The sequence below is a fragment of the Salmo salar genome, chromosome ssa28 (genome assembly GCF_905237065.1).
Source record: "Salmo salar chromosome ssa28, Ssal_v3.1, whole genome shotgun sequence".
In the NCBI taxonomy this organism is placed as follows: domain Eukaryota; kingdom Metazoa; phylum Chordata; class Actinopteri; order Salmoniformes; family Salmonidae; genus Salmo; species Salmo salar.
This window is the reverse complement of record NC_059469.1, coordinates 12,978,113-12,993,897: the sequence shown is the minus strand read 5'-3', so window position 1 is coordinate 12,993,897 and position 15,785 is coordinate 12,978,113. Positions and strand designations below refer to the sequence as shown.

At 42.1% G+C, this 15,785-nt stretch overlaps 1 protein-coding gene across 3 annotated transcripts; it reads right to left on the bottom strand.

Moving 5' to 3' along the window:
* Positions 1-3,264: 3,264 nt before the first annotated feature.
* On the bottom strand, positions 3,265-15,577 carry si:dkey-94l16.4 (retinoic acid-induced protein 1). Of its 3 annotated transcripts, none has more exons than XM_014179567.2 (6): positions 15,340-15,577; positions 11,071-13,628; positions 9,206-9,300; positions 8,203-8,252; positions 6,154-6,227; positions 3,265-5,911 (listed from the first exon to the last, which is right to left on the bottom strand). In XM_014179567.2, exons 2-4 carry the CDS (start codon positions 13,621-13,623, stop codon positions 8,237-8,239), a joined length of 2,664 nt encoding a protein of 887 aa, XP_014035042.2. In that variant the 5' UTR covers positions 13,624-13,628; positions 15,340-15,577; the 3' UTR covers positions 3,265-5,911; positions 6,154-6,227; positions 8,203-8,236. The 3 variants fall into 3 exon arrangements, with proteins under 3 accessions (XP_014035042.2, XP_014035043.2, XP_014035041.2); XM_014179568.2 differs by lacking the exon at positions 15,340-15,577 and adding an exon at positions 14,814-15,024; XM_014179566.2 differs by lacking the exon at positions 15,340-15,577 and adding an exon at positions 14,394-14,708.
* Between the last annotated feature and the right edge of the window lie 208 nt (positions 15,578-15,785).

The following is a 15,785-nucleotide window of genomic DNA, read 5'->3' as shown; positions in this document are numbered from 1 at the left end:
TACTCATACTCATACACAGACACATACTATACTATAACTATACCTTATTATCGTCACACACAAAAAAAATTGAGAACCGGGTCAAATGCAAGGACATTTAATGAATGAATGAATGAACATTTTGCCAAATAAAAAGGGATCAACTCAAGACATTCCTGATGATTCCGGTTGGGGTCTTAGGGTACAATGATCCAGTCAGAGATCCAGTGATAAGTAATTCTACAGAGATGGCAAATCTTTATAGAGACTGCAAAGACTCAATGAACAATCAACCAACCAACCAAGACTGACAGACGAGACACGGAAAGAGAGGTTGAAAAACACATTGTGATCTGAAATGCTGGTATTCAGACAGTATCAGAAGAAAACCAAAATGTATTTCTTAAAGCAATATATTTCCCCCAAAAAGACTGAAGTCGAAGGTGAATTGAGAAAAAAGAGCTTCAGAACTGGCATGGCTGAACCATTTATGAAAAAGTCAAAAGATGAGATGTTCTTTTGATTAGGGTTTTTAGCTGATAGAAATACTTTGTAAAATGTTCCTCAATGAAAGAATATCATCAAAATGAACAGCAGTTTTGATGTTTACTGTAATGCAATGTGAACTCTGGTACAAAGTATGTGTGTGTGTACAGTATGTATGTACGTATCACTGTATGTTCCATGAGTATGGATTAGAAATTTGATTAGGTGGATTTTTTTTTTTTTAAGATTTACTTTATTTATTTAAATCTTAAATAACCAGATTAGCTTTAGGTGTTTTGTGTTTGACTCATTTTAGTAAAGCTTTTTGGAGGCTCTAGTGCCAAATCTCTACATGGTCTTCTGCAACACATTTTGAACAGGAAAATGAATACTGTTACAACAACTGGATCTTGAACATTACTGTGTTTAATAGTACTTGTTGCATGGCGTATTCTCTCTCCAGTTTATGATTTAGATTTAGTCCGATGATGTGCTACACATTAATATTGGATCATTCAAAGCCACCAGATGGAGAAGAGTAAGGCATTAAGTTGGTATCACTTTATATGGATAGTCCCAAGTAGGCGGTTTGTGGATGTAGACAATACCTGTCAACATTTCAACTAACTATCCATCAGGGTTGGGGTCAATTCCATTTCAATTCCAGTCAATTCAGGAAGTACACTGAAATTCCAATTCCAATTCTCTTCAATGCTTTTCATTTGGAATTGGAATTTGGTTTACTTTCTGAATTGCCTGGAATTCAAATAGATTGACCCAAACCTTGCTATCCACAAACCCTAGCCTTAACCCTTATCCTAACCCTTATTCTAACCCTAAGCGCAACCTTAGCAAGCAGTTGCTTATCAACATAGAGTTTGTTGATAGTATGACCATCTGTAGATAATCTATATGGGACTATCCAAATAAAGTGTGACCATTTAGATTAATGTATTTTACAGATAACTTTATTCTGCCGCAGCAAGCCAAGACGACAGATAGCTCTAAATGATTTCCAACACTTTATCCCTGCACCTTAACACACACATATCTACTTTGTTTTTACACATTTTAATCAATTTATTTGATTCTTTTTTTATGTCTTAATGCTGATGAATAGAGTATTGTTTGGATTTTGATAATTATTTAGCGTTTTAAATTCAAGCTGAAAAATACAGTGAAGTACACAATCACATCTTAAAACAACTGCATGACGAGTAACTAAAACATATCTTTATGAATCCTTTTAACTAGCTTTACAAAAAGTTATGTCAAGATTGTTGTAATGTGGAATTTAGCTGTAGCACAATTTCTTGCATTATGTCCTGAAGCGAATATTGGTCTTATGACCTCTTGAGACATCTTAGGGCTCAATACCAGACAAAACAATAATAGTTCATTTTTATTCAATGTGTTGTGTTTGTATGTTGTTGATGTTGTTTCCATCTCACCAATTAGAACTAGGATCTAGAACTAAGTTACTGATCCTGGGAATCCTAGATTTTCTACAATAGTTTAGATACCGTAGTTCTCAAAATAATGCATTTTTGATGGTGTGTAGATTCCAAATTGCCAAGTCTTGAGAAGTTGCAAGGGACATCTGGAGAGGATTTCTCACTTCCTTGCCAAGCAAAACATCCCAAGAGTGATGAATGAGTCATTTTAAAGTCAGAAATAAGATTAGAAATAAGATTTAAAAAAATAAAATGTGTGTTGTGATTTCCAGACATATTTGCATAAATCTGTGTGTGCTGGAAAACAATTGTAAAAAAAAAAATGTTTTTGCTGTCACAAGCTGTAGTATTCTGTTCTTCATAATTGGGTGTATGAATGTCGTGTAACAGTCAGTAAAGTTGTTTTCCCTCTGAGGTTTGACATCTTCCAACAATGAACTGTTCAATGTTTGTAGCTAGTTGAAGTATTGTTCAATCACGCTCCGGGTAGAAGTTGGCTTCAGGCAGATTTAGGATCAGCTTACTCTCCCCAAATCCTCACCTTATCCATAAGGTTGAAAAACTCCACTGACCTTTCATCAGTGTTTTGGGTAGTGAGATTACTACACCTTGTGACAACCTATGACCTTAGTGTGTTCTGACTCCAAACAACTTCCAGTCCCGATGCACAGGGCTGGAGTTGTTTCTCTAGAGGCTAGTGGTCACCAAGCCGAGTCCTGGGGACTCCCTAGATGTGCAGGCTTTTATTCTAGCCCAACACTAACACACCTGATTCAACTAATCATTCAAATCTAAGGCTAAAACCTGGGTTGCAGACCATAGCTGTAGCCAATAGATGAGTTGGGCAAAGAGGTTTCTGCAAAGCTATCATGATGTAATGTGTTGCAAGTTGTGTATTGGAGTTCCGTCTGTCTGTACAGTGACATATTGATGCGGCATCATGATTTATGGCGTTTTAGTGAGTAGGGCAACACAGCGCAAGAACTCGTGTCCGAGTATGTCTTTGCAATACAACCGTCTTCCCTGTAAGCTCTGATTTAGTCGACAATAAAATGAAAACTGTGGTTGGAATGAATGCCGGTGTGAGTTTGTTCCCTGGACTCAATGTCCCAGTATTCTGCAGGAGATACGGACATGCTCTTCTTACATTTCTTGCCGTTACATCAGATCACAACACAGGCCATTTAGCAACTGCAACAGCACCATGTTACAGCATCTCTGCACCAGCAGTGTGTTTGCAATAATATGAAGATTCATGTTCTATGGGAAGTTTAAGAAAATGTCAAGTTTGAACAGTTGATTGTCTATACTCTATAACTATTAAAATTATTATTATACAAAAAAAAGGGGTGCAACAAAATATTTATTTTACAGTTACATCGACCTCTGTTAGCCAGGGGTAAACCCACACAGTACAAAATAACACCTGTAAAGTCACCTTAAAATAAAGAGGGAAAGAGAAGTGACATTGGCAGCCTTGTCAAATGTTACCCATAATACAACTGAATCAAGAACAGGTTTAACCAGTAGACTGTAAAGAAAAGGTTATAGTAGCCAACACATACTCTGCTGTGATGATCAATATCCTGCTACTGTTAGCATTGCTCCAGTCAATGTGTGATAACATTTCATAGGTCAAAACAAAAACCATTTGAATAATTGAGACCCAGCCCTGAGATTTAGACATGAAAACAATATTACAAACCAAACCCATTTTACAACCATGAAAATAACAATCCAAATGCCCTATCTGGTACAATGCATCAGTTTGATTAAATAAAGCAGCTGTGACAATAAGGAACAGCAGAGCGTTTGGCGCTCATTTTGCAAAGTATTTGACAAAATCTGTTTCACTGCAGCACATACAAAACAATAAACAAAAATGACAGATGGCACAATATAACCAGATGTGGAGGTAAGAAGAGGTTATGTGTAGCTAGCTACATTCCAAAAGCCATACCACTTAGAATTCATGCCCAATACATTGCTTCATTCTAGGTGCTATACTAATGTGGATATTGGTACAGACACACACGTGTATCTCCTGCTGTGTGAGGAATCCTCACCCGGGGAGCGACCTGCTGTAACATTCACCGTCACTGCTGTTCGGTCTCCCTGTACAGACTTCACTGGTCTCAGAACAGCACTGCCTCTACTGTCACTATGGAAAAGTACACATAGAAACTAACTGCCAGGCAGCACAACCTACATTAACCAACCACAGTGACATCTCTAAATATACAGTCTATCAGACCTGCTTGGTTTACATCTGCAGCAGCATTCGAGCTGCCCTGGTTAGCTGTGTGGATGTCCAACAGAAGGCAATGTACTGGACACCCACTGATTTCTTTGCAACAAAGCTGGTGAAGATGAGTAGGACAATCTAGAGGTCTACTAGCAGTGATAAGGCTTTAGGAGAGTTCAGCTGAGAGTTTGACTTCAGACAGGCGAATGGAGAATGTTAAAGATGACCATTCTGACCAAATCAACAGCTACCTGGTAAAGGTTGATGTAAAGCCCAAAATGTGGTCGACGGTTAGAAACTACTGATTGTAGAGCTTCTGCCTATACTTGTGGGAATTCTACAGACAGAGGTCATCTAAAATCAAGTCAGTTTACATCATGTGCCCTTGTTCAAACAAATAATGCATGTGTAAGGTATTGGTAGTATTGGCTTGCATTATCGTTGTAAATGTAATTCTAGAAGAAAAATAATTTGTTTAGTCTCAGTAAAAAAACAGAAGAGGAACGCCAAGAGCAGATGACCGGTAATGAAGGTGTGGACCAATCACTTCAGTCTCAGACAGCTGTGTCAGTGAGATAAATACAGGAATGGTGTCAATGGAATGAAAACAGATGAACAAGTTCTCTCTACTGAAGATACCAACAACCATGTGGGGCAGTGCCTGAATTAGATGCTACAGGCCAGGGTGAGTCTGCTTTGGAGATAATACTGCAGCCACGGCAAGTGCCTCTCCAAAGTGCTTTCAGCAACTTCCATCCTCTTTAGAGGAAGTAGTCACAGGATGAATGAACAATGCACACAAGCTACAGTTCCCTCAAGTCTTCATATCCACTACACAAATGGGCAGACAAAACATAGTGCAAGTAAAATCAGTTGAAATGCACACCTTGCCAACTCCCGCCCACTGTAAATCAGAATTAAAATCAGATGAATCCGGTATTATTATCATCACATAAGAATAAACCTGTCAACTGAGTCTTGTAGCAAAGTATGGTCTTTATGAATAGATATTATCAAGTACCTGTATTGTAGTCAGAAATGGTTCTGTAGAGAAACTTGGGGTTGATCTAAATACTAGACTATTCTGCACACCACCCCTATTCGACCAACACTTCCTCTACCAAGTGGAATCTTTAGCATTGGTTCTTACTAATAACTTAAGACACACAAACTATGGAAGTCTGTTCGGGTTGTTGCGTGTCAAACACACACAGGTTAAATAACCCTCTTTGACCCGTCAAATAACACGACCCAACCAGCCTTCAATAACACACACACCTCCAGGTCAATTGCAAAGTAAAAACAAAAGCAACGAAATTCCCAAAAAATAAATAAGCAATATATAAATCACATACAAATCTTTACAAAATTAAATATCTCCAATTGTATTGTCAACATTTCAAATAAAAAAAGAATCCTCTTTCCTAATAAATAATTACAAAGCAATAGCACGTGCTTAGCATGTCTTCTAATGGTGACCTTGGCTTTGGGCCCCGCACCCAACTCCTCTGTTCAGTTCAGTCATTGGCCCATCTAGCAGCCTCCGTAACCTGTACAGTCCCATGAGAAGGACAGAGGTAACAGGACATAAGGACAGCCGTGGTCTTCTGCATAGTTTGTGCAGCGTATCACTTGAAGGCAACAGGACAAGTAGCAGGAGGAGTAGAAAGCCAGCTTTCAAATCAGAGGACAGTGTTCCAGTGTCGCCATGGTTACCGGGCTCATAGGAGAGACCCTGCGGAACACCCTGGAACGGAATACATTTTTTTAAATGAAAGAAACACATTCATGTTTCCAAACAAAGATATTTAAACTTTTAGCACTTCATGATTTGGATATACACAGAAATGCCGCACTACCATCATTGTTATTAAAGAATGTTACAATAATGTATGACTCGCACACACAGGTCAGTAATGCTGGATTTTGTGGGGACAAAGACCATAAGAGAGGTGGTGCTGTTGTGTATAACGTAACAGAACCACTGACCATGTGTAGTCTGTGTCCTGGTTGTGTCACCTGTCATCTCTTCTGTTCCCAGGAGGGCCTTTGAATGACTTGTACTGGGGAGGAACACGTACACACAAAAGCCCAGTGAAAATAAAAATATAACGTTGAAAGTAGATCAGTGTACTGTACAATACAATACTCGCAGTGGCTAAGGGCATGGAGAAATCCAATCCCAATGTTCATTCCCTTCTGGTTTTTCTAGGACTGTGTACAGTGCCTCCAGAAAGTATTCACCCCATTTTGTTGTATTACAGACTGAATTTAAAATGGATTGAGATTTTATGTCACAGGCCTATACACAAAAACACAATGTCAATGTGTATTTTTTAACCAATTAAAAACAAAAAGATGAAATGTCTTGAATCAAAGTATTCAACCCCTTTGTTATGGAAAGCCTAAATAAGTTCAGGAGTACAAATCTGCTAAACAAGTCACAATGACTACCTCATCTCTGTACCCCACACATTGAGTGACCTTCTAGATAATTCTAATCGAGTTGTGAATATCAAACAGACTCAACCACAAAGAACAGGTAGGTTTTCCAATGGCTTGAAAAGAAGGGTACCTATTGGTAGATGGGTAAAAAAAATAAAAATCCTGACATTGAATATATTTTTGAGCATGGTGAAGTTTTTAATTACACTATGAATGGTGTATCACTACACCACAAAGGATACAAGTGTCCTTCTTACTCAGTCGCCAGAGAGGAAGGAAACTGCTCAGGGATTTCACCATGAGGCCAATGGTGACTTTATAACAGTTACATAGTTTAATGGCTGTGATAGGAGAAAACTGAGGATGGATCAACAACATGGTAGTTACTCCACAATACTAACCTAATTGACAGAGTGAAAAGGAGGAAGCCTGTACAGTATACACATTTATATTCCAAAACATACATCCTGTATGCAACAAGGCATTAAAAAGTACCGCTGCACAACAAATAGGCCTGAATACAGAAGTGTTATGTTTTGGCCAAATACATGAACACATTACTGAGTGCCACTCTCCATATTGGTCAAGCATAGTGGTGGCTGCGTCATGTTATGGGTATGCTTGTATTCGTTAAACACTGGAAGGTTTTTCCTAAAAATAAATGTAAATGGAGCTAAGCTCAACAAAAAAAAGAACAAAAAAAAGGAAAAGCTGGTTCAGTCTGCTTTCCACAAAACACTGGGAGATTAATTCACCATTCAGCAGGACAATACTTTATTTAAACCTTATTTTACCAGGTAAGATGACTCACAACATTTACAGCAACGGCCTGGGGAATAGTTACAGTGGAGAAGAGGGGGAATGAATGAGCCAATAGGAAGCTGGAAATGATTAGGTGGCCATGATGGTATGAGGGCCAAACTGGGAATAACCTAAAACAAGGAGTTGCTTACCAAGAAGACAGTTAACTTTCCTGAGTGGCCGACTTACAGTTTTGACTTAAATCGACATGAAAATCTATGGCAAGAACTGAAAATGGTTGTCTAGCAATTATCAACAAGCAATTTGAAAGAGCTTGAAGAATTTAGAAAATAATAAAATGGTAAAATGATGCACAATACAGGTGTGGAAAGCTCTTACAGATTTACCCAGAAAGACTCACAGCTGTAATCACTGCCAGAGGTGCTTCCACAAAGTATTTACTCATGGGTGTGAACAAATAAACAAGATTTATTGAAAATGAAATACAGATATATGTGCAAAATCTTCTAAAAACATGTTGTTTTCACTATGGGTTACTGTGTATATAAGGGTGAGAAAACAAATGATTTAATCCATTTAGAATTCAGGCTGTAACAACAAAATGTGGAAGAAGTCAATGCTGAACTGAAGCCATACTTCATTTTAGCGAAGTACAATAAATCATAAAATGGAGGATTGCTAAATTGTTGGCTTCATGCCAGCTTCAACTCTTCCACAAAGACAATATTTGTACAATACAGTGAGACTGAAATCACAGAGAGAGAGAGAGAGAGAGATCGGTTTAGTAAGGATCAAACCTAGCAGTCACTTCAATTAATCAACCATCCATACCTTGTGCTTGGTGCATTTCATGGAGAAGTTCTCTTCATTGAGGACACAGTCTGTGGGGAGAAGAATGCTTGGATCAATAAAGACAGTGATTCATCAGATGGCTCAATAGCAAACAGCAGCTGAACCAGCTTCCACACACACAAAAAGGTTACAGCTAGGGATTGGTTGTAACAGAGAGAGAACAGCCATTTCCAGAACATACAGGGCACGTCCATGGAACTGGGGTGCCCTTACTGTTACTGAACACAGTACCAGGCCTAGCCTTCAACTGAAACTCCACTCTACCAGACTGTGGCACAACATGGCATTCGGCACACAAAATTGACAATCAGGGAACAAGGCTGGATGTCTGTTTGAATAAGATACAGATATAAAGCAACATTATGATAAATCACGTCTCAGAAAAGACTACGAATATTATCAGTCACTGAGGTGGCTCAAACTTTTGGGCTGACTGCAACCAAGTCCCATTTCAATGCCTTAGCACGCAGCAGACTGCGGGTCCTCTGTAGTCTAACGCTCTTTGGAGTTTATTTGCTACAGTGCACACCGTAGCAAAACATTTCGCAACGAAAAGACGAAGACAAGCGTTTCTTATTGGACAAATTCAGGTCCCTCCCCATTTCAGCCCGTTTGCTTCCCTATGAATATACCCTTGTCTCGGCTGCTAGATCAGGCTGGGTCATGTTTACTATGAGGACTCGGCGCAATCAGTCAGATGTTGTAGCAGCTAGTGACAGGCTGGAAAACTAATAGGTGTCAACACAGCAGGAAGTGACTATACACACACAATCCTGCATTAGAATCATGGCATTAGAATCATGGCAGACTTATGTGAGGACCCAGTATACTCCCTAGTCCTGGATGCCTGGCTGAGATCCTTCCAAATGCTATCCGTCCCTCCTCCCTTCTTTGGCACAAGTATTGGAACTGGGCCCATTACTAAGTAGACATAGAAGGGTCCCAAGCTAGGGATGGGGACAAGGCAGAGGGGGAGACTCACCTGACTGTAGAGAACACCTGTAGTGATACTTGTTGAGGCATCCTTTGAAAAAGCAGCCCAACGTGGCACCCGGGGTTATGGCAGCGAGAACATGTCTGAAAACACAAAATATAATTAATTGGTTGTGTTAAAAGGCCAAGACCAAAAGACAAGCTGCTATAATATTTTACATTGCTCAACATGATTTAAAATTTTTTTTTAAAATATGGGTAAAACAGACATATTCCCTATGGGAGATAAAGAACACTACATACAGTGCAGTCAAAGTATTCAGACCCCTTGACTTTTTCTACATTTTGTTACATTACAGCCTTATTCTAAAATGGATTAAATACATTTTCCCCATCAATCTACACACAATACCCCATAATGAGAAAATTGAGATCAGGGGCATCCTGTTTCCATTGATCATCCTTGAGATGTTTCTACAACCTCATTGGAGTCCAACTGTGGTGAATTCAATTGATTAGACATGATTTGGAAAGGCACACACCTGCCTATAATAAGGTCCCACAGTTTACAGTGCATGTCAGAGCAAAAACCAAGCCATGAGGTCGAAGGAATTGTCCATAGATCTAAGAGACAGGATTGTGTCGAGGCACAGATCTGGGGAAGGCTAACAAAAGCCCCCAAGAAAACAATGGCCTTCATCATCCTAGAGCTGACCGCCCAGCCAAACTGAGCAATCAGAGAAGGGCCTTGGTCAGGGAGGTAACCAAGAACCTGATGGCCACTGTGACAGAGCTCCAGAGTTCATCTGTGGAGATGGGAGAACCTTCCAGAAAGACAACCATCTCTGCAGCACGCCACTAATCTGGGGCAGCAGGTAGCCTAGCGGTTAGAGCGTTGGGCCAGTAACCGAAAAGTTGTTGGATCAAATCCCCAAGCTGACAAGGTAAAAATCTGTCATTCTGCCCCCGAACAAGGCAGTTAACCCGCTGTTCCCCGGTAGGCCGTCATTGTAAATAAGAATTTGTTCTTAACTGACTTGCCTAGTTAAATAAAAAGGTAACTACATTTTATTTTTTTAAATGGTAGAGTGGCCAGACGGAAGCCACTCTTCAGTAAAAGGCACGACAGCCTACTTGGAAATTGCCATAAGGCACCTAAAGGACTGACCATGAGAAACCAGACTCTCTGGTCTGATGAAACCAAGATTGAACTCTGGCTTGAATACCAAGCGTCATATCTGGAAGAAACCTGGCACCATCCCTACGGTGAAGCATGGTGGTGGCAGCATCATGCTGTGGGGATGTTTTTCAGCAGCAGGGACAGGGAGACTAGTCAGGGAAAGATTAATAGAGCAAAGTACAGAGAGATCCTTGATGAAAACCTGCCAAGACAACGCAGGAGTGGCTTCAGAACAAGTCTCAATGTCCTTGAGTGGCCCAGCCAAAGCCTGAACATAAACCCGATCGAACATCTCTAGAGACCTGAAAATAGCTGTGCAGCGACACGCCCCATCCAACCTGACAGAGCTTGAAATGATCTGCAGAGTAGAATGGGTGAAACGCCAGAAATACACGTGTGCCAAGCTTGTAGCGTCATACCCAAGAAGACTCGAGGCTGTAATCACTGCCAAAGGTGCTTCAACAAAGTACTGGAGTAAAGGGTCTGAATACTTATGTATAGTGATATTTCCATTTTTAATAAAATGTCTAAACCTGTTTTTGCTGTGTCATTTGGTATTGTGTGTAGATTAATGAGGGGGAAAAAACTATGTAATCCATTTTAGAATAAGGCTGTAATGTAACAAAATGTGGGAAAAGTCTAGGGGTCTGAATACAACTATACACCCCAATCATAAATCAATACTCAATTAAACAGAGGCACCTCTATTCCTGGGCTGCAGGATTTAAACTTACCGTCTCCTGACCCACCTTGACCGCCTCTTCCAGACCGTAGACCCTCCCCTTCACCAGGAATACACCTGCAGACCAGATGCTACAGTCCTCGTGGAGCCAGTACTCACACTGGTCTAGAGGCACCACAGGGGGGCTGTACCAGTCCTCTACTGCAGCCTCAGATGTAACCCCAGCCCCATTCTCAATCCTGGCCCTCTTTGTTGCAGGGCTGCCTGAAGGGTCGCTGTCGCTAGTCCACCTCCCCAGCAGGCCATCCTGGTTCAGCCGTGGACCTGGTTTGTGGGGCCAGGGGACCCCCGGGGGCCGAGCACACTTTCTGCCCCGGCCTCTCATGCTGCAGGACGAGTCAGAGTCACTGAAATCCTCATCTTCTTTGAGGCCTGGGATCCTAGCAGGGGGTTTAGCACTGGGTCTGTAGCCCTCAGGGTAGTAGGGCCCGTGGAGGTCCCCCAGGTCCATAGCGTTAGCAGAGCCTCTACAGAGGCAGCAGACCAGGGAGCTGTGGTATTGGCTATGGGTGGAGATGCGGCCCAGCTGGAGGCAGGAGGTGGAGGGTACAGCCCCAGGGATGAAACCCCCAGACCCTGAGCCTCCAGCCTGCTGTGGCCCCTGACCCTTCTTTTGCCTGGGCTTCTCCTCCTCAGGGTAGTTGATGACAGTACAGGTGGCAGGGGTGGTGGAGGGTTTAAGGCCCATGTGGATGAAAGGAGAGAATGTGTCCCTCCTCATATCCCTCTTCTCCTCCTTGTAGTTGACATATTTCAGTTTTATCTCAGGCTCCTGAGGGGAGAACATAGAGGAAAACTTGCCCAGTCTGGGTTTCTTCCGTTTCTTCTTGGGAGCAGGGGTCACCTTCGCTGTTTTGGCTGTGGGAGACGATGCTTCCCTGCATGCAGTCTTCACTTTATGCTTCCCAGGGCTTTTTGGAGATGTTTTAAGTGGCGGTGATACAGTCAGTACATGCACCTCGGAGGGCTCGGGATCTGACTCTCTGTGTGCCGACTTCTTCTGTGAATCTTTGTCTGGAGCAAAGGGTGGGCTGCAGGTTTTTGGAGATGTGCTGTGGCTGTGTGGATATTTGGAAAAACGGGTGTGTTCAGAATCTGACGTAGACTCTTTACAACTGTCTGTGTTCCTGTTAATGCTATCCATACGGCCTTTCGTTGCGGCTGCCTTTACTTTAGTCTCTCCCTCTGAGCTAGATGCTGCTTTATTCTGGACTTTCTTCTTCCCTACAGATGAGGTCTGTTTGTTAACGTCGGCTTTAGATGGACTGCTCTGAGTCTGGGGATTTGTCGGAGGCTGGGTCTTCGAGGCCTTGGGTTTCTTAGTGGATACTTTATACCAGTTAGGGTTTATGTTCATCACTATGGCCTCTAATCTAGTTCCCCTGCCAGAGCGAGGGGGAAGTTTTTTCCTCTCAAAAGTCCTCTGCTCTGCCTTTGCATTACCATTCAAGTGAGAAGCAGTCGTCTCCTTTGGTTTCTTTTCTAAAACCTCTGGCAGAGTGCTCTTGTCTTTTGTCAAGTCAACAATAGGCTCTGAATCTGCCTTGGTTTTATGTCCTGGCTGCTGGTAGTCCTTGCTGGTATCTAACATTGGTGCATTCTCACCATCATTTTCAAAGCTGGGTGAGCAGGAGGCCTGAGGCAGAATGAACACATTCTCTACATCATCCAGTGAGGTAACAGAGGGAGAGACCGTGTCCTCCAGAGGACTGATATACTCCCTACTATGAGAACACAGGTCCCTGGGACTCATGCTGTCCTGGATGAGGACAGGCTCCTCCGTTCTAGATGAGATGAGAAAGAGAACCTCTGAGTCAGCCCTCTGTCCTTCCTCCTCCATATCTGTAATGAGAGGCTCTGGAGAGGAATCGATACATATTGCAGAATTAGACCAGCTGCTGCTGCTGCTACTCCTGCCATTCTGCAGTCCTGCATTGTTGTCTGCGTCCTGAGAAAGACTGTGTTCGATTGAACTCGCTCTCTGATGAGGATTGTATTTCTCCACTCTTCCATTACTGGCAACTCGACTGCTGTTGATTTCATGACACTGCTGCATCAGACACACCCCTGCCACATTCTCAGCCATCACCTGGGCTGGAGGCATAGAGTCAAACATTTCAGACTGAGGCACTAAGCCCAGAGGCCTGTCCATCTGCTGCAGGTAGCCATCCATTGTTGAGAACTTGCTGATTGACGGTACGCCGTAGAGAGAGGAATGGTGAGAGAGAGAGTCATGAGTGGAAAAGATATGAGACCTGCTTACATAGGAGAGGGTGACTGTAGTGTTGGAGAAGGCATCGTTCGGCTGGATCTGGTCTCCTGGTTGAAGCCTGTGGTTGGGGTCAGTTTCTGGGAAGGAGAGTCCCTTGCTGCTCCCAGAGCCTGGGTACCAGCTTGGAGGCTTGACTACCTGTAGGGCCTCCATGGAGTTGGCTTTTACGAGGCAATCCTCACCTTTTCTGGTCAGGTCTATGGCAGCAGGGAGGCTACGGGTGGAGGAGAGGTCTTGGGGCTGTAAATCAGAGTCCCCCGGTGGTTGCTCCATAGCAACTGAAATTGAGCAGAAATACAGAAAGGTTGACATTGAATTTATTTTTGCTGACCTCAGTGGTAACATGACTGGATATATGTCAAGATTGGGTTCCATCGAGCCTGGAAACCTGACAATGAATATCTTTGAATTCTACGTCCAGCATAAATGAGTGTTTGTATCAAGAAAGTTTCCTCTTTACGACCCCTACAAATAAAGTGATATTTTAACTCACTTTACCGGTTGTCCGTGCAGTTGGTCCTTTTGCAGGTAAGAATAGGACAAAATATCCACAGTAAAGTATAATTTCGTCAACTTTTCAAAGCACATGCATACTTGCTGAGCTCATGCACATGTTTATATGGTTCAGGTGATAAATCTGAATGCACTACCAGCACTTGAAAAGTTGATGTAATTACACTTTCTTGTGGATATATTCACATTCCTACCTCCAAAAGGATCAATCGCACAGACAACCGGTAAAGTTAGTTAACACATCATGTTAATCAAGGTTCTAGCTTGTAGAGGTAACGTTAATGAGAGGAAACTTTCCTGATCCAAATCCTCATTTATGCCCGACGTTGAATCCAATGCAATTCAACGTCGGGTCTCCAGACTAGGTTCCATCATCCAGAAGCACATTTGCCAGCAGTGGATTTTAGCTCTCTTTGTCTTTATCTTTCTAGCTAGCTAACATAGTTAGTTAGCTACATAGTAACTTATCAACAAGTAACTAGCTAAATCAAATAGATTACATCATTTGCTAACTAGAAAGTTAAATGTACCCATCTTCAATAAAATCTCCGAAGTGCAAACTTTGTGTAATCTGACAATAAAGAAGTAGACCTAAAACCTAAAAGGTTAAGTAAAGTTTCCGTTGGATGTCAAAGCTCTGTTTCCGAACTGTTGAAGATTCGTTAGTGTCGCGCGAGCTATGCAAATGAGTAAATAGTGAACAACCAAACTGCACCAGCGTGTAGTGACCAAGCTGAGTTGGAAAAAGTGGTCAAATCATAAAAGTGTTTGCTGGAAATGCACCAAAATAGGGTTAAGAGAAAGTAACAAGTTGACAGCTGGCGTCGAAACCCTCTGCCGTCTTACAAACGAATAGAACGTACATTTATGTTTAGCTAGTTAGTTAGCTAAACTCACCCTAACTGGAATGACAGCTGACAGGCGCGAGCTATTAGTCCTGTATTACCTACATTTGTGTGTCTTCACTCAGTCAAATGTGAAGGATGATCCGTGCCACTACAAGAACAGCTAGTTACTTCGGTAGTTATTACATTAACCATATCTTCACTTAATAAACAGGATAAGTGCTGTTTTGGTTATCAAATGTAGCCAGTTCGCGATGTGTTACGCCAAAGTTAGATAGTTAGCCGCGTACCACAAACTGCACTTATCCAGCTAGCTAATGATCTGCGCTGGATCTGACATGACAAGTTAATTTGTAGCTGATATGGCAACGTTAGCTTATTGTGAAACAATGGGTGGATGGCTGGTGGCTATCATAATACAATACTTGACAATTTGCTGGATATAGTGACACAGCTTTGGGGATCGACCTCCCCGCACATGACGGCGGAGTGATGCATCTAGCTAATATAGCTAGCTAACTACCCTCGTTGACTTATTCGTGGTTAGCTAACTTGCTAAGCTAACTTGCTAGGCCCTTCATATGAAACAAAAGAGAGACAGCATACTGCGCTGCCGGAGACTGAAACTTACCCAGACGGGAAGGAGTGGGGGGGCTTTAGAAACGTCCAATTCAACAGTGAGTCCCACCCAACATCTCGTTCAAGACCCCATCTGCTAGTACCATAAAACGCCAAGCTATATCTTTGAAAAATTCCACATTTGTAAACGGGATAAAAAAAATAAAAAATAAAAAAATCCCTGGCTGTAGCTACTTCCTTACTCTCCGCGCGTGAGCTGCACTTCAAGAACAGCATTTGTCAGCTGGCGAACACAGTGAAGCATTATGGGAATGTAGGAAAGCGGGCAGCGTTCAAGACATGAATGTTGTGTGGAGTTTGATTGGAGTAATAACTGAGCACTTCAGTAAGGCCATTCTACTACCAACGTTTGTCTATGGAGATTGCATGGCTGTGTGCTCGATTGTATACACCTGTCGGCGACGGGTGTGGCTGAAATAGCCGAATACACTAATTTGA

Bases quoted from the DNA above. Each gene is read 5' to 3' on its own strand.
- si:dkey-94l16.4 (XM_014179566.2), bottom strand. The intron at 9,301-11,070 runs GTAAGTTTAAAT...TTGTGTTTTCAG, and splicing joins TCAAGGTGGGTCAGGAGACG to ACATGTTCTCGCTGCCATAA.